The sequence below is a fragment of the Staurois parvus genome, unplaced genomic scaffold, assembly GCF_062004578.1.
Source record: "Staurois parvus isolate SC_StPar_1 unplaced genomic scaffold, SC_StPar_1.0 ptg000334l, whole genome shotgun sequence".
NCBI classification, from domain to species: domain Eukaryota; kingdom Metazoa; phylum Chordata; class Amphibia; order Anura; family Ranidae; genus Staurois; species Staurois parvus.
Window position 1 is genome coordinate 807628 of NW_028318130.1, and position 19103 is coordinate 826730.

The following is a 19103-nucleotide window of genomic DNA, read 5'->3' on the forward strand; positions in this document are numbered from 1 at the left end:
TAGTACAAAAATGAAAAAATCTTACAATAAACATGTAGGAAAACATGTAGGTAAAAAAGAGAACTTTGCTTTTCATACAAGTTACATATTGTGCAGTCTATTATGACTTTACCAACAACTATAGTATGAGGATCTATCTAAACAATCCAAATCTATTCAGGTAGATCCTTGAATACTATAGCTTTTATTAATAAATTGGAAAAAGGACCAACTTAAAATGAACCTACTATTTCCATGTGAGGGTGAACATTTGACCTCACCATTAACTCTCCAAAATGTAGTGCTTGATGCCAGTACATTTTCGTACGATCTCGGTACAGTTCTATCTAAACTTACTAGATTGCATACTATAATGTAACCACATCTAAGGCAAATCCAAAGTAATTTAATACCGTCATTCAAAATTACTTGTTTAGGGGGAAAAGTCTAATTTTCTTGTTAACAAAAAAGTAAAAATTACAATACCTATCAATATGTTCCAGGAAGCCTTCTACACCCCATTTCTGAAGAAGCTGATATATCATAATCTGTAATTAGAGGGGATAAGTCATTGTTTTGAATAAAACTGCCTATACAACAGATATATTTACAATTATTAAATTACTTAGTGCATTTTTCAAATGTCATCAAAATAGGTTAATAGGTGATTTTATCTCATACAGTTAGGTCCATATACATTTGGCCACAGGCACAATTTTAGTTTCTTTCAGGCATTTACCAAAACGTATTCAAGCTATAGTTATATGATGGATATGGGCTGAAAGTGCACACTCTCAGGTTTAATTTGAGGGTATGTACATCCAAATTGGAGCAGAGGAAGATCAGGCACTCAGCAGTATAGATACTCCAGTAAAAAAGGGGAATTAGAAATATGTCATATAGGGTGAATGGTATGGTTCAACATGAACTTACAAATAACATGATGAAATCATATAAGCACACAAGTGGTAAATAAAGTCCTTAAAAAGTCTCTGAGTAATGGCTAGACGCAAGCGTGGTTAGTGGCAGCCGTCCTATAGAGCAGGGCCAGCTCTGTATGCAAAGATAAGGAAGAAGAGGAACAGGAGGTGCCAGACTAAGTGCAGTATATTGATCTAATGTTTAATTGATAAGTATAAAAACACTCACAAGAACAAAGATAAAATAGAGCTCATCTGTTTAGAGCATAGTCCTGTAGGGTACTGCCTGGCATGCCAGAGTGGCCTATAGAAGGAGCTAGAGGCTTCGAGTGCGTAGCCTGTTCTGTGTTCCTGAGATCTTCCTATTGACCCTCCGACTTCCGGTGACGTCACTTTCGCCGGTGCGGTCCACGCTGGTTTTGCAGTCATTTCCGGGTTACAAATGCCATGGATCGGCTCCAGTACATCCACACACCTCAGGGAGATTCCCTCTACTACACACACGGCTTCAGCTGTCACTCTGGCATGCCCGGCAGTTCCCTACAGGATGGAGGAGAGTGGTCATATGCTCTAAACAGATGAGCTATATTTTATCTTTGTTCTTGTGAGTGTTTTTATACCCATCAATTAAACGTTACATTAATATACTGCATTTAGTCTGGGCCTCCTGTTCCTCTTCTTCCTTACATCCAAATTGGAGGAAGGGTTTAGGAATTACAGCTCTTAAGAGTAGCCATCCCCCCTTTTTCAAGGGACCAAAAGTAACTGGACAAATGAATATACCGTAATCATAAATAAAATCTTCATTTTTAATATTTTGTTGAGAATATTTTACTGGCAATGACTGCCTGAAGTCTGGAACCCATGGACATTACCAAAGACTGGGCTTCTTCCTTTCTGATGCTTTGCCAGGCTCTAACTGCAGCTGTCTTTAGTTGTTCTTTGTTTGTGGGTCTGTCTGTAGTTTTGCTTTCAGCAAGTGAATTGCATGCTCAATTGGGTTGAAGTCAGGTGATTGACTTGGCCATTGCAGAATATTCCACTTTTCCTTTAAAAGCTCCTGGGTTGCTTTTGCAGTGTGTTTTGGATCATTGTCCATCTGTACTGTGAAGCACCGTCCAATTAACTTTGCTGCATTTGGCTGAATCTGGGCTGACAGTATATCTCTAAACACTGCAGAATTCATCTGGCTGCTTCTGTCACATCATCAATAAACACCAATGACCCAGTGCCACTGGAAGCCATGCATGCCCATGCCATCACACTGCCTCCACCATGTTTTACAGATGTTATGTGCTTTGGATCATGAGCTGTTCCAAGCCTTCTCCACACTTTTATATTCCAGACCTTTTACCTGCTTAATTGCTGAAGAAATAACAAAGGAGTAGCCCACACTTGGCCATGAAACAGCTTTGATTCAATTGTCCAATTACATTTGATCCCTTGAAAAAGGGGGGATGGCTGTAATTCCTAAAGCTTTCCTCCAATTTGGATGTACATACCCTCAAATTAAACCTGAGAGTGTGCACTTTCAGCCCATATCCAATATAGAACTATAGCTTGAATAGGTTTTGGTAAATACCTGATAAAACTAAAATTGTGCCTGTGTCCAAATATATATGGACCTAACTGTATATACACACACAGTATCTCACAGAAGTGAGTACACCCCTCACATTTTTGTAAATATTTTATTATAGCTTTTCATGTGACAAACACTGAAGAAATGACACTTTGCTACAATGTAAAGTAGTGGGTGTACAGCTTGTATAACAGTGTAAATTTTCTGTCCTCTCAAAATAACACAACACACAGCCTTTAATGTCTAAACCGCAAACCTAAACAAACGTGAGTACCCCCCTAAGTGAAAATGTCCAAATTGGACCCAAAGTGTCAATATTTTGTGTGGCCACCATTATTTTACAGCACTGCCTTAACGCTCTTGGGCATGGAGTTCACCAGAGCTTCACAGGTTGCCACTGGAGTCCTCTTCCACTCCTCCATGACAACATCACGGAGCTGGTGGATGTTATAGACCTTGCACTCCTCCACCTTCAGTTTGAGGATACCCCACAGGTGCTCAATATGGTTTAGGTCTGGAGACATGCTTGGCCAGTCCATCACCTTTACCCTCAGCTTCTTTAGCAAGGCAGTGGTCATCTTGGAGGTGTGTTTGGGGTCGTTATGTTGGAATACTGCCCTGCAGCCCGGTCTCCAAAGGGAGGGGATCATGCTCTGCTTCAGTATGTCACAGTACATGTTGGCATTCATGGTTACCTCAATGAACGGTAGCTCCCCAGTGCCGGCAACACTCATGCAGCCAAGACCATGATACTCCCACCACCATGCTTGACTGTAGGCAAGACACACTTGTCTTTGTACTCCTCACCTGGTTGCCGCCACACACGCTTGACACCATCTGAACCAAATAAGTTTATCTTGGTCTCATCAGACCACAGGACATGGTTCCAATAATCCATGTCCTTAGTCTGCTTGTCTTCAGCAAACTGTTTGCAGGCTTTATTGTGCATCATCTTTAGAAGAGGCTTCCTTCTGGGACGACAGCCATGCAGACCAATTTGATTCAGTGTGTGGAGTATGTTCTGAGCACTGACAGACTGACCCCCCACCCCTTCAACCTCTGCAGCAATGCTAGCAGCACTAATACGTCTATTTCCCAAAGACAACCTCTGGATATGACGCTGAGCACGTGCACTCAACTTCTTTGGTCGACCATGGCAAGTCCTGTTCTGAGTGGAACCTGTCCTATTAAACCTATGGTCTTGGCCACCGTGCTGCAGATCACTTTCAGGGTCTTGGCAATCTTCTTATAGCCCAGGCCATCTTTATGTAGAGCAACAATTCTTTTTTTCAGATCCTCAGAGAGTTCTTTGCCATGAGGTGCCATGTTGAACTTCCAGTGACCAGTATGAGAGAGATAACACCAAATTTAACACACCTGCTCCCCATTCACACCTGAGAACTTGTAACACTAAGGAGTCACATGACACCTGGGAGGGAAAAAAGCGAATTGGGCCCAATTTGGACATTTTCACTTAGGAGTGTACTCACTTTTGTTGCCAGCGGTTTAGACATTAATGGCTGTGTTGAGTTCTTTTGAGGAGACAGCAAATTTACACTGTTATACAAGCTGTACGCTCACTACTTTACTTTATTGTAGCAAAGTGTAATTTCTTCAGTGTTGTCACATGAAAAGATATAATAAAATATTTACAAAAATGTGAGGGGTGTACTCACTTCTGTGAGATACTGTGTGTGTGTATATATATATATATAATATATATTATTATTATACAGTATATAGCGCTAAAAGGTTTGCTCAGCGCTGTACATTATAGTGGGGGACAGAACATGAGACAATACAGTAACAAAACAAAACACGAGGGGTTCAAGGGCCCTGCTCGTTCGAGCTTACAATCTAGGAGGGAGGGGATAGTGGTACAGGAGGAAGTGGCTGTGGGGGATGGAGTGGTAGGAGGAGATCGGCTGTTAGGTGAGGGCGGGGTAGGCTTCCCTGAAGAGATGGGTTTTCAGGGTGCGCCTAAAGGTGAGGAGGGTAGGTGACAGTCTGATGGATTGGGGTACTGAGTTACAGAGGATGGGAGAAGACCTGGAGAAGTCCTGCAGTCAGGCGTAGGAGTTGGAGACCAGGGAGCTAGAAAGTAGGAGGTCTTGTGAGGAGTGAAGATTACGGGTAGGGTGGTATTTGGGTATCAGGTCGGTGAGGTAGTTTGGGGCAGCATTATGAATGGCTTTGTATGTCTGTGTTAGTAGTTTGAATTTAATGCATTGGGCAATCGGGAGCCAGTGGAGGGAATGACAGAGGGGGGTGGCAGAAGCAGAGCGGTTGGTAAGGTGGATGAGTCTGGCCACTGAGTTCAAGATAGACTGAAGCGGGGATAGTCTGCGATGAGGTAGGCCAGTGAGAAGGGAGTTGCAGTAGTCCAGACGTGAGATAATAAGGGAGTGAACGAGTTGTTTAGTAGTGTCTGGGGTTAGGAACGAACGTATTTTGGATATGTTGCGGAGGTGGAGCCTGCATGAGTTTGCCAATAATTGGACATGGGGTTGAAAGGACAGGTCTGAGTCTAGAGTGCCACCTAGGACTTTGGCTTGCGGGGTGGGACTGATGGTGGCGTTGTTGGTCATGATGGAGAGGGGGGGGGGGGGGGGGCACGGGCTGGGGGGAAAATCAGGAGCTCGGTTTTGGAAAAGTTCAATTTGAGGAAATGGAGTGACATCCAGTCTGATATGTCGTTCAGTAGGTGGGTGATATGGGCGGAAACTGAAGGGGTGAGGCGAGGGGTGGAGAGGTAAATTTGCGTGTCATCGGCGTAGAGGTGATAGTTGAAGCCGTGGGAGTGTATCAGTTTGCCGAGGGAGGAGGTGTAGATGGAGAAGAGAAGGGGCCTGAGGACAGAGCCTTGGGGGACCCCAACAGAGAGGGGGAGGTGGTAGCGTTATAGGTAACGCTGAAGGAGCATTGGGATAGATAGGAGGAGAGCCAGGAGAGAGCGGAGTCTCTGATGCTGAGGAAGTGTAGTTTATTGAGGAGAGGGTGGTCGACTTTGTCGAAGGCCGCGGAAAAGTCGAGGAGTAAGAGGACTGAGTAGTGGCCATTAGCTTTGGAGGTTAGCAGGTCATTAGTGATTTTGAGTAGGGTGGTTTCGGTGGAGTGTAGGGGACGGAAGCCAGACTGTAGTGGATCGAGGAGGTTGTTGTCAGTGAGGTTAGCGCTTAGGCGATTGTATACTAAGCGCTCAAGGAGCTTGGAAGTAAATGGCAGCAGGGAGATGGGTCTAAGGTTGTTCAGGTCGGTGGACTCCAAGGAGGGTTTTTTGAGTATGGGGGTGATGTGCGCGTGCTTTAGGGGTGAGGGGAATGCGCCAGTAGAGAGGGAGAGATTGAAGATGTGGGTGAGGGAGCGTAGGATGGAGGAGGAGGGTGACCGGAGGAGTTGTGTGGGGACAGGGTCAAGGGGGCAAGTGGTGAGGCGGGCTTCTGAGAAGACCTTAGTGACCTCCTCAGTGGTAGCAAGGCTGAAGGAGCAGAGTGTTGGGGAAATTATATTGTGCGGGACGTTAGGTGTGGTGAGGGGTAGGGCGGTTGCGAGGTCAGAGGAGGGGAGAGTTGATGGGGTTATAGTGGGAGGGAGGCTATGTGGGGAGGTAGGTTGAGCATTGGCGATGTCCTTACAGATTGCGTTGATCTTATTTTGGAAGTGATTGGCAATCTCGTGGGTGGTGAGTGAGGTACTGGGTGGGGAGAGAGTAGGGAGTTGAAAGTAGAGAAGGGTCGGCGAGGACAGGTGGAGAGGGTGTTGATGAGGGTTACAAAGTAGGCTTGTTTGGTGGCATGGAGGGAGGAGGAGTAGGTGAGGATGGTTTGACGTTTGGGGTGGGAGGCATTATAGAATGGGGAGATGGAGAACGTAATGAGGTTGTGGTCAGAGAGAGGGAAAGGGGTGTTTGTGAGGTTGTGGAGGGAGCAGAGATGGGAGAAAACGAGGTCCAGAGTGTTCCCATCGGTGTGGGTGGAGGACTGTGCGCACTGTGTGGGTGCAAAAGAAGAGGTTAAGTGGAGGAGCTGGCATGTTGCCGGGTTGTTGACATTGATATGGATATTGAAGTCTCCAAGGATGATGGTGGGTAGCTCAGAGGAGTGGAAGAAGGGCAGCCAGGCGGAAAAGTTGTCAAGGAAGCAGGATATGGGTCCAGGAGGCCGATAGATTACTGCAATCCTCAGAGGAGTGGGAGAGAAGAGTTGGATGCAATGGGCCTCGAAGGAGGAGAAGGACAGAGAGGGGGGGTTTGGGAGGACCTGGAAGGTGGTCAGCGGTGACAAGAGCACGCCGACCCCACCACCTCTACGACCGTTCGGTCTGGGTGAATGGGACCAGACGAGTCCTCCATAGGAGAGTTCCACAGGGGAGGCTAGGAGGTTGAGGGAGTGGGAGATAAAGAGGTCATGGATGGCGGTGAGCTTGTTGCAAACCGATAGGGCGTTCAGGAGTGCAACCGAGAGTGGAGGGATGGATGCAGGGAGGAAGGGGACAGGTATAAGGTTGAGGGAATTGCGGCAGTTCGTGGGGGTAGGAGGGTGCCTAGTGGCTGAGTGAGGTGGTGAAGGACCAGGGTTTGGGGAAATATCCCCAGAGGTTAGGAGAAGAAGAAGTGTGAGGAAAGTAATATGGGAGCGGGATGTACACGAGCATACATGCCTTCCAGTCCTGGTGTTTGGGTCAGCAGGAGAGTGAAGTATCAGCAGGAGGTGATGAGAGCAGTAGTAGGAAGATGGTAGCAGTGAGGGTGAGATGTACAAGTTTTGGGGTGGAGCGGAGGGGTAAAGAAATGAGATTTTGGGAACACAAGAAAGTAATATGAAAAGGAGGAGTAGATATTTAACCTAGGGGTCCTGCCAGTAATACACTTCCTGTCTTAGGTTGACAATACTCACTGCACTGTATTTATAGAGGAATAACATAGTGGGGAGGAGTTACGTAGTCCACAAGAAAGCTGGGGAAATGCTGACTGATCACAGTTAGAGAGCACAGGATTCTATTTGCTCACAAGACTTCTGGCAGGTTCAAAAGTTTTTTTTTTTTTACTTAAACAAATACTGTAAAAAAACACCTTTAGTTGAATTCAGTTTTGCAAAATTATAAAACTACTTGCATATTTACAGTAAACTAAAACATTTAAAGTGCTTTTAATGATTTATTTAACCGATCAAAAAATGGAGCAAATGATGTTTCATACATTGTAAAGTCTTCACATGTGTACTTCGAAAGACATTTAATTACTGGTTTTTATCCACATGTATTAAATGTGTTTTCATGAACAAAGCCTTTTTGATACTGTATTGCAATTCCTTTTTGTACCTGTGGTTTAACCACTTGCCTACCAGGCACTTATACCCCCTTATTTACCAGGCCAATTTTCAGCTTTCAGCGCTGCCGCACTTTGATTGACAATTGCGCGGTCATGCAACATTGTACCCATATGAAATTTTGATCATTTTTTTCTCACAAATAGAGCTTTCTTTTGGTGGTATTTAATCGCCACTGGGCGCTTTAATTTTTGCGCTATAAATAAAAAAGTGCAAAAAATTTGAAAAAAAAAAAAAGTTTGTTTCTATTATAAAATTTTTCAAACAGGCATTTTTTCTCCTTCACTGATGTGCGTTGATGAGGCAGCACTGATGGGCACTAATAGGCAGCACTAATGAGGTGGCACGGATAGGCGGCACTGATAGACAGCACTAATGAGGTGTCACGGATAGGCGGCACTAATATGCAGCACTGATAGGCGGCACTGATAGGTGACACTGATGATGGGTACTGATAGACGGCACTGACTGGCATCACTGCTGGGCACTGACTGGCACAACCCCTGGGCACTGACTGGTGGCACTGACTGGCAGCACTGCTGGGCTGCACTGGTGGGTGGGCACAGGTGGGTGGCACTGGTGGGCACAGGTGGGTGGCACTGCTGGGCACAGGTAGGTGGCACTTCTGGGCACAGGTAGGTGGCACTGCAGAGTGGCACAGGTGGGTGCACTGCTGGGCACAGGTGGGCGGAGCTAGTGGGCGCACTGCTGGGCACAGGTGGGCGGAACTTGCGGGTGGCACTGCTGGGCACCGATCATCAGGGCACTGATCATCAGTGCCCTGATGATCGGCGCCGAACCCCACTCTGACAACTGCCGGTTCTCGGCAGTACTTTCCTCACGATCTGACAGCGTGAGGAAAGTGCAGCCGAGAACCGGCACTTGCATTTCCCTCTGATCAGCGTGTCATTGGACACCGCTGATCACGTGGTAAAAGGCCGCTGTGATTGGCCTTTTACCACATCACGTGATCAGCTGTGTCCGTAGGACACAGCGATCACGGAGATCGCCGGGTGCGCGCCCCCTGGGGCGCGCAGGAGAGCGCGTTCTGGGAGGACGTCATATGACGTCCACTCAGAACTGGCCGGCCGCAGTGCAGCCGTCATTCGGCTATCTGCGGTCGGCAGGTAGTTAACCACTTGCCTATCAAGCACTTTTACCCCCTTTGTGCCCAGGCCAATTTTCAGCTTTCAGTGCTGTCGCACTTTGAATGACAATTGCGTGGTTATGCAACATGTGATCATGCAACACAAAAAAAAAAAAAGTTTCTTTGTTTCTGTTAAAAAATTTTGCAAACAGGTAATTTTTCTCCTTCACGGATGTGCATTGATGAGGCTGCACGGATAGGCTGCACTTATGAGGGAGCACTGATGATGCTGTACTGAAATGCAACAAGGTGCAACAAGTTGTACAGTATGTAATGATGCATTACTATTAATCAAAATCATCCCAAAACATATTAGTTTATAGCAGCCAGGACAGTGAAAGCTGATCGGTTACTATAAGTTCCATAGTTAAAGCAAAACTAAACCCCCCTCTATCCTCTTCAGTCAAGGAAGCTGCCATCTTAGCCTCTGTTTGATCTGCAACTTGCATTCTGCTACACACGTGATCAGTTATAACACCAGCCATTTGATGGTTTGACAGTTTGGTTGAGAGCACAAGCAAATGTGTCAATTAGCATTCCTTGGATGCTGGGAATTAGTTTTTTTTTTTTTTTTTTAACTTTAAATCGAGTTTAGTTCCACTCCACTTTGACAAACTTGTATTGTCCTAAGTGGATTTTTACAAGAAACTGACAAACAGTGGGTGCTTCCATAGGTAAGACCAAAAAAAAAAAAATATATCATCCATAGTGAAATTTTTAACAATTAGTGCAAAAGAAAAAAAAAAAGACATGGTATGTTGTTTTGACTTTAATTTAGTTACATTAAAATATAATTTTAACATTGTGTAAATCATGATATTACTTAATTTTGCCTCACTTGTAGGTTTTTTAATTAAACTAACTCCCTTTGGACCTTTCAAATACTAATCAGTGGCATAACTATTACTTTTATTTATATCCTAGGAGATTTCAGTTAAATTATTATATAGTTAATTACATTTAATTTAGCTGATTTTTTTTCCTGTTGATTGTTGTATTGCTTTCAGTTTGATACCCTTTATCTTCCCTCATAATACTTCCTACAACCATGTATCATTTTTAAAGAGAACATGAGTGAGCAGGCAAAACAGATTTCTTTTATTCCTAATGGAATTCATATTCTACTGTAGTCATAACAGAATGGCACAATCATAAAACAAAATATGGCAACAATAAATTAAATGGCCTGTTAAAAAGTTTCCACACCTTTAGTTGTTAATACTGCATATTTTCCCCTTTAGAATCAATGACAGCGTGGGGACTTTTATAATAGTTGCCTATGAGGCCCCAAATTCTTGCAGGTGGTATAGCTGCCCATTCATCTTGGCAAAATGCCTACAGGTCATGCAAGGTCTTTGGTTGTCTTGCATGAACTACATGTTTGAGATCTCCCCAGAGTGGCTCAATGATATTAAGGTCAGGAGACTGTGATGGCAATTCCAGACCCTTCACCTTTTTCTGCTGTATTCACTGGAGCGTAAATTTGGCCCTATTTTTAGGGTATTGTCATGCTGGAAAGTCCAAGAGCGCCCCATGCACAGCTTTCCTGCAGAAGAATGCAAATTATCTTCTTGCCGTCAATTTTCACAAGCTTCCCCATGCCTTTACGCCCCCCCAAAAAAAAAAATCAGTGAGCCACCACCATGCTCATGGTGTTGATGGTATTCTTGTGGCTATAGACCTTGTTGACCCCCACTTTAAACATAGCGCTTATAGTTGTGACTATAAAGCTCTATTTTGGTCCGTCACTCCAGATTACAGTGTGCCATTAGCTGTGAGGCGTGTCAAGGTGTTGTTGGGTACATTGTAACAGGGCTTTTTTTGTAGCATTGGTGTAGTAAAGGCTTCTTTCTGGCAACTTAACCATGCAGATCATTTTTGTTCAAGTATCATTGTATTGTGCTCCTTGAAATAACCACACTGTCTTTTTACAGTGCAGCCTGTATTTCTCCCAAGATTACCTGTGGGTTTTTCTTTGTACCCCAAACAATTCTTCTGGCAGTTGTGGCTGCAATCTTTCTTGGTTTGCCTGACCCTGGCATTAAGAGATCCCTGAATTTTTCACTTCTTAGGACTGAACAGTGCTAACTGGCATGTTCATAGCTTTGGATATATTTTTATATCCTTTTCTATCTTTATGAAGTTCCATTACCTTGTTACGCTGGTCTTTTGACACTTCTTTTCTGCTCCCCATGGCTCATTATCCAGCCTGCTCAATGCATCCACGTGAGAGCCAACACACTCATTGACTATTTATACACAGACACTAATTTCAATTTAAAAAGCCACATATGTGGGAAATTAACATTTAATTGACATTTTAACTTGTGCATCATGAATTTCCCTTTTCATTAAATAGGATTCAAATCAGGGCTGTGACTAAGCCTGTGCATGACTTTCCTTTTTCTCCTTTTTTGAGCCATTCCATGTTGGATTTATTAGTGTGCTTCAAATCATATGTTGAAAGTTCCATTTGCAGTTCAGCTTTACTTTTTGGACAGATGACCTTACATTTTTATCAGGCACACTTTGATATGATGCAGATTTCATAGCTGACTTGGTGACTGCAAGCAGTCCAGGCCCTGAAGCAATCACAAACTATAACATTTCCACCACCATGCTTCATCTCCTGAAATGCTGTTTTGGTTTGCACTAAACATGTCTACTGTTATTGTAGCCAAAAACAACTCTATCTTTGATTTATCAGTCCACAGTATGCGATTCCAGAATGCCTGGTGTTTGCCAAGATGTGCAAACTATAGTCTTGCCCAAATGTTTTTTGTTGGATTGCAAGTGCTTTCCCCTGGCCTAATTATTCCTTCATCCTATCCAACCATAAAAAAAAAAAAAAACAAATTCCACAGGAGAACACAGAGTGCTCAAAGTGCTTTGCTTCTTGCAGTTATGCTGTCAAAGTGCAATATTCCAGACAATGTATCAGAACCCACGTTGTAATCATTTGACTTACAGTATATATTGGGAATTTTTTAAAAATATAATTGTAAATCCTCTAACTATATTATCAAATAAGCCAAACTATATTAAGAAAAAAAAATGGCCAAATTAATAAAAAACGACATGCATTTCATCACAAATGTTAAATGTTTGTTAAAAAACAAGTTATACAATAAATAATAAATTAAATGTTACAAAATCTAGTTTGTTTGTCTCAGTTGCCTCTTAGCAATTTAGCAGATGCCAAAAATTAATAGAAAATAAAAAAAAGCCTCAGTCATGATAAAAGTATTAAAGATTGCATGATGCATTGTGTCACATTTCACATGCGGTTGTTTTATTTATTGATTGTAAGCGGTAACTGTTCAGGAAAGTGAATCCATCTACTGAATCATAATGAATGTTTTAGAACCCAGTTTGTCTGAACCTAAAAAGGCAATGAAATGCAGTCTTGCTTGCTGACATTTTAAGCAATTACCTGAGTGAAGGTACTTGTATGTAAGGTAGACACTTGCATGTGCAGTATTATCCTTTCTATAAGGGGTTTGGGACCTGTTAAAAAGCCAATCCTTAATCTGGGGAAGAAGTAACAGAGGATTATTGTTCTCATTTAGCAATAAAGACAACACAAGTAGCTATTAAGGCTCAACATATCTGATATGCATAAACCACATGCCTTCTATAGTTTGTCTAGTTGTAGCTAAAATCAGATTGTCTTAGTGTATCAGGGCACATGACACACACACACACACACACACACACACACACACACACACACACACACACTTCAAATTCAGAAAAGGAAAGGCAAAAAGAGTATCATTTCTGTGAGGCAAGTAAAGGTGCCCATTGCAGCGACAGTAAGGTGATCACAATCACAAGCTTGAAAGACAAAATGTACAATACGACCTGTGCCAAAAGAGGGCATAGAACATTCCGAAGTTATTAAAAATAAATAAATGAGGGATGATGGTGATGTATGGTTAAAAATTAAATTAACACATCCAGAACCAGACTTGCCATTAGGCACAGTGGCACAGGTAAAGAAGCGACATTTTGCTGTGCAGTCATTGACCACACATTTTTTCACCATCAACAGAATTTCATTAAGAATGCCATTGCTAAACTATCTTTCTGAAAAAGCTGACTGCCCGATTTTCATGCTGCCATCTCATTTTAGTACTTTAAAAGTTCTCACCCAGAACAAGTATGCAGATAAGGACCTCTGACTTTTCAGATCAGCAATGACAGCCCCCATATTTTTTTCATGATTAACTTATTTAGTATGGATGCGGGAATGTAATGGGTAGTTAGCCCTCAATCCCTGCCCACTTTATCTAATTAAATGATGGCGAATTACATGTTTGGGTGCATCTACCAAGGAAGCAGGACCAAGAACTGCTCAGTGCAGATCTATCTAATAAATGTAACTTCTGATGTGTTTCCCTAGTTCATGGCTCCCCTTACTTTGCTTTTCTTCACACATGCATTATTTTGTAACCCTACCTATTTTGGTCACATTTCAGACATTTAAAACTAAGACACAAATTCCTGAAAAAAAAAACATTCCCACAATTACAACTAATTCACATATATTAAAATCAATAGGCAAAGTTCAGTGGCTTTTCCATAATTATGCCTATGGAACAGAGCTTTATTAAGTACAATAAAATTTCCAATACCAGGATGTATTTATAATGTATTTCCACAGCTGCGCAAAGCTGTGGTTCTGCACAATGAAGGCAAGGTGGATTTATTTCTCAGACACACCCACAACTTACTAACATCAATTAAAGGATTATCTCAGGCCGTTCACACTTCGCATATCTGGAATTGTGCGTATCTTCCCGTAATTCTAGATATCAGCGCTAAAATCATGACAAAACATGCAACGCGTGTTTGGGTGCCATGAATTCTTTAAGGCATCCCAAATGCAGTTAGCAGACCTGTGTTTTGTCACGTGAAAAAAACATGCAATGCTTTACACCTGAAAAGGTGCAGGAGCTTGTCTGGTCCATTTATCTCACATAGGGCAGTCCCATGCCTGGTGAAAGAATATCTTCTTTCATAAAGCACATTTATACCAAAAACCAAAATGTTATACATTGCAGCTTACAGTCCTTAGATGTGGTAGCTGTATTAGGATCACCAGGTGAAAATTAAAGAAAAAAGACATAAAAAGAAAACTAACAGTGATACACTTTCTGTCCTAGGGTGACCATGCTCACTCACTGTTGTGTATCTATGGAGGAATAGAGGTGTTAGCCTAGGTTGCTCCCCTGATTTAGACTAGAATTACCTCTTCCATTCCTCATACCATAGTGAAGAGATGATCTGTAGTATACAGAAGATAGGCTAACAGCATTGCTTAAGATGTCAATTTAGCGCACAGGAAATTACAAGGACGCTGAATTTCTTGCAGGATCAACAGGTATTTTATGTACGTGCAGTAAATGTACTAAGCCTAAAAAAAAAAGAAAAAGTGTGTCTAGCCACATCTGACTGATATGCTGTGATATATTAATTTTGTGGTTTAGATATCCTTTAAAGACTGTCACCAGAAATAGATTTTCCAGTTTGAATGAGTGGAGCATGTTTTGATCTTCAGACTTTTACAGCTCCAAGTCTGGAATGGCCTTGAAACGCAGCCTTTTTGACAAACCTCCACTTCTCCAGAAATTCACTAGAGGGCATAGCAGGACTTAATATTGTGCTTCCTACGCTCCTATAAATTCTTTGGAGAGTTATGTGAAGAACCCGCTTAAGCAGGTGACAGCAAAAACTGTATAGGTGAGCATGGACAATCACAGCTAGCTGGGGTGGGTATTTATTTGCCAGGTTCCAGGGGAGTTTTAAAGAGCCAGTGGAAAACAGAACTGTTAATTTCCACGCAGTATGAAGAAAGAAAAAAAAAAATTAGGTAGAGTTTTACTTAGGAGCAAAATTTAAATGGCAAATATGACCTATTAGATTTAATAAGCAACACAATGGCAGATATATAAATATATATATATATAAAAGATAAAACAAATGAGAATGATGATGATGAAACTAAATTTAAATTTGGTTAGTTATCATCAGATGAAATTTTTCCCTTGAGCACATATACTAAAGCTGATGTAATGTCCCAACCAGTGTCACTGTAATTCTACATAGAAATATTTCTCTGTTCAAACTAATAAAACTACTTTGTCAGTCAAGGCTTTTGTACTAATAAAATACCTGAATTTCAGTACAGAAAAAAAAAAAAAAAGACATCCCAGAATCCTTATCTGTGAAGGCAGAGCACACGAAAACACAGAGGACATCTGTGAACTTAGCATTACACACACTGTCATAAATAACTCAAGGCAGGGACCAATGCGTCATCGATCTTACCCGGAAGAAAGGATTTTCGACATAGAGTCTGCTCTGATAACACGCCCATCAACATCCATTGAGAGAAAAGATGGTGCCCATGGCTATGGAGGGAAAAAGAAAAAAAGACTTTATACATGTGTCAAATCGACTCTGCTATAAAACCGAAGGCCTCATAGAATTTAACACGATGGGTTCAGATGATTTACGATAAGTATGGTAAAAGTCTTTTTTCATCAAAATTGGGAAAAGATTTGCCATTGTATATGTACGTCTTTGGGTTGAATTGGTTATACCAGGGTCATAGCTGCAGCTGCAGTCATGACCCCACTATTTTTTTTTCTGCCAGTGATGCCCTTTCCTTCTGCCGCTTTCCTGGGCTCTCCTGTCCCACCAGAGAGTCCAGGACTTAAGTTGGCAGTTCTGCAGGCGTACCATAGTGATGACTGAGAGCTGGAACTTTCTCAATCATCTCTATGGTCTAAGAAACCAGAGGCAAAGAGTATTTTGCCACTTCTGGTTTTAGTCTAATGTAAGCAGGCCGTTACCAGCCTGTAAAAGAATCTGATCAAACTGATCTCAGTTTGAACAGATGTTTTTAAGGGCAGAAAAGAGATCTAGGGTGTAATAGACTTGTGATAGCATGGGCAGTGACAGGTTCTCCTTACTGAGACACACACAAGGGATGTTAATCCATTGTGATAGCAATAAAAGTGATCACATTTTTTTTTAAAGAGACAGTGTAAAAAATGTTTTTGAATAAAACAAATAAAACAAAATATTTTAACCACTTCAATTCCGGACACTTTTACCCCCTTCCAGTCCAGGCCAATTTTCAGCTTTCAGCGCTATCACACTTTGAATGACAATTGCGCGGTCATGCAACACTGTACCCATATGAATATTTTAGCATTTTTTTGAGACTGATAAAGCTTTATTTTGGTGGTATTTTTTACCACTGGGATTTTACTTTTTTTGCTATATAAATGAAAAAGTCCAAAAATTTTGAAAAAAAGTTTCTTATAAAAGTTTGCAAATAAATAATATTACATCATAAATCTTGCCCAAAATTTATTCAGTTATCTTTTTAGTAAAAAAATAAAACCCAAATTAGTTTATAACCAAAAAGTATAATTTTTTAAAAGTTTTTTTACATTTTAATTTTTTTATATTATTTATGTGTTTTTTTACATACTGTCACCCTAACAGTACAGTGTCACCATGGTGACACTGTACTACTTGTGGGGGGTGATGAAGATTTTTTTTTTTTTTTACACTGATTGCTTTTACACCCATAAAGGCTATAAAAAGCAATCATTTCTCCTTCTCTCTTGCTGCATTCTTGCAGCCATTGAGAAATACTGTGTGAGCTGTGATTGGTTACAGCTTGTCACATGGTACAAGGCAGTTGTGAATAGCCTTGTACCATGTGACCTCATTCACAGATTTCACACGTAGTAAGCAATGATGTCAGAAGTGACATCTTGCTTACTACTCTGCATGTGATCACTGATTGGCCAATGATCAGTGATAACATGATCGGGACCTCGCACAGAGGTCGCGTACAACGATCGGTGTTCCAGTGTGTCCGGAGGACACAGCGGGCACCAGATCGCGGTGCTGCGAGCTCCAAGGGAGCGCACACAAGCAGGAGGCGGGGAGGCCATTTATAAATGGCCACCCGCCCCTGCACTGCCACCGCCCGGACGTTTATATGCGAAGGCCAGATGGGAAGTGGTTAAAGAACCCTCGTTTCCCTGCACATAGACAAATGTATACATAGGTTGTGAATCCATACATAAACGGTATTCGCACCACACATTTGAGGTATAGCGAGAGCAATAATTCCAGCACCAGACCTCCTGTGTAACTCTAAATTGGTAACCTGTAAAGGCTTTTAAAGCTTCGCCTACACAATTTTAAAGCCGGACTAGGTATCAATTTATTCGGTATAACATCATCTTTTATATTTTACTATATTTGGTATTATATTCTGTTTTGTTCAATAAAATTAACTAAAGTGTATTTTTAAAAAACAATTGTGTTTGAAACCCGCTGAAAAAATACAGCGCAACATAGAAAATTGCAACACCCACCATTTTATTCTCTAGGGCCTCTGCTTAAAATAAATAAATAAATAAATGTTTGCGGGTTCTAAGTAATTTTCTAGCAAAAAAAACAAAAAAATGCTGATTTTTACATGTGGGAGCGGAATGTCAGTTTTGGTCCAGCAGGCAAGTGGTTAAATGATCTAATCAAATTCTTGTTTATTTCATCTGCATATGACTGAATATTTTAACTTTAACTCTTTTTTGTGTGAACATTTTCAACTCCTTTAGAAAACCAGCCTTGTTAAAAAAGGATTTTATGTGGGATGACGTTAAGAATGGCTGTTTTAGTTTCAGGTAGATGGCCTCTTTCACATCTCTTGTGAACCAATTGTCTTCTATATCTAAAATGTGCGCCACACTGTTCTTGAAATAATGTTTCTTTCCCTTAGAGTAGGAAAACCAAAAGATGCCCATTGAAGTGCCCCCCATGCCATGCAATTGTTAAATTGTTATTTTGTCAAGTGGTTGGGGAATAAGAAAAAATGCTTGCTTTTTTTTGTTCCCCAACAGCTGATGCTTTTTTCTCTCTCTGACACTCTGGCATGTCCTCATATGCAATGCTGGACCACTGGTGTTGCATGGATTGTTACAACTCTGGAGAGGCCACAACCGGCTGAGCAGTGAAGACGCAGCTTCAGTTGTGTGGTAGGAAGGAAGACCGTAGAAGTATTTAAAGCAGAACTAAATTCTCCTACTGTCATCTTCAATTGCCAAGATGCTGCACATATGATCAGTTATGAGCAGTGGCGGACTGACCATTTGGAAACTCAGGCACTGCCCGAGGGCCCGGGGTCAGTAAGGGGCCCCATGAGATGCCCCTGGTACCTTTCATAGGCTTTTTTGGGTGTGGTTTGAGTGTGGGCGAGGATACAGGGGCCCCATGATCCTCTATTGCCCGGGGGCCCCATGAGTTGTCAGTCCGTCCCTGGTTATGAGACCAGCAGTTTGGTTAATTGAACAATCAAATGTGACAATTATGTTCTCGACACATGAATGGAATGCAACGGTTGAATCGATGGGTTTAGTTCTGCTTTAACATTTGCAGTTTAGAGGGGGGCCCACTGCAAGAATTACATTATTTCTTCCCTGGATGGAGGTATATGACAACTGCTGAGTTCTAACCTACAGTTAATGCCATGAGTTAATCAACATTTATCCTGTCATATGGATGAGTGGTGTAACATTACAATTACAGCTGAATGTGAGTTACCACTACATGCTATACCATGAGCTGGGTAAATGAGAACCTTCACAGAGTTGTTTCTTTCCATATATTTAGGACTGAACTTTAAATTGTTATCTGGAGTTGCAGATGCAGACTAAGTTAATGGTACAAGCTTATGCGATTGGCTGTAGAATACATAATAATAAAAAAAAAAAGAAAAAAAGAAGAAGGTACAATGTCAGCCAGTACAAAAAAAGCTCTACCTTGTTGAACTGGAGAAAATAATAGGGGTCATCCTCCACAATAATTAAATCATATTCCCGTGCAATCTGTTAAAACAGAAGATACATGTAACATATGCTGCCAATATCTACAAGAATTCTTTTTCTTATAAACCTAATGACAAGGTTGTTATTTGGTTATAACTAGTGCTGGTGATAAGGCCAATATGGGTTTCTGACTATGTCTAACTACAAGGTTAATATTTGTTTAGAATCATCTTCAATGACATGGCTTATATTTGTTGATAACTATCACTGATGACAAGTGAATACTTATAG

The 19103-nt window shown here is 41.7% G+C and overlaps 1 protein-coding gene across 3 annotated transcripts in view; it reads right to left on the minus strand.

Annotated features, from left to right (window-relative positions):
• AADAT (aminoadipate aminotransferase) overlaps window positions 1–19103 on the minus strand; it is an 83980-nt gene that overhangs the window by 13698 nt on the left and 51179 nt on the right. For all 3 annotated transcript variants that reach the window (XM_089684032.1, XM_089684033.1, XM_089684034.1), the window contains exons 7-10: window positions 18807–18872; window positions 15289–15371; window positions 12389–12485; window positions 466–527 (exon numbers count right to left, since the gene is read on the minus strand). In XM_089684032.1, the coding sequence (XP_089540158.1) occupies window positions 466–527; window positions 12389–12485; window positions 15289–15371; window positions 18807–18872 (308 nt within the window). The remainder of the gene's footprint in view (window positions 1–465; window positions 528–12388; window positions 12486–15288; window positions 15372–18806; window positions 18873–19103) is intronic.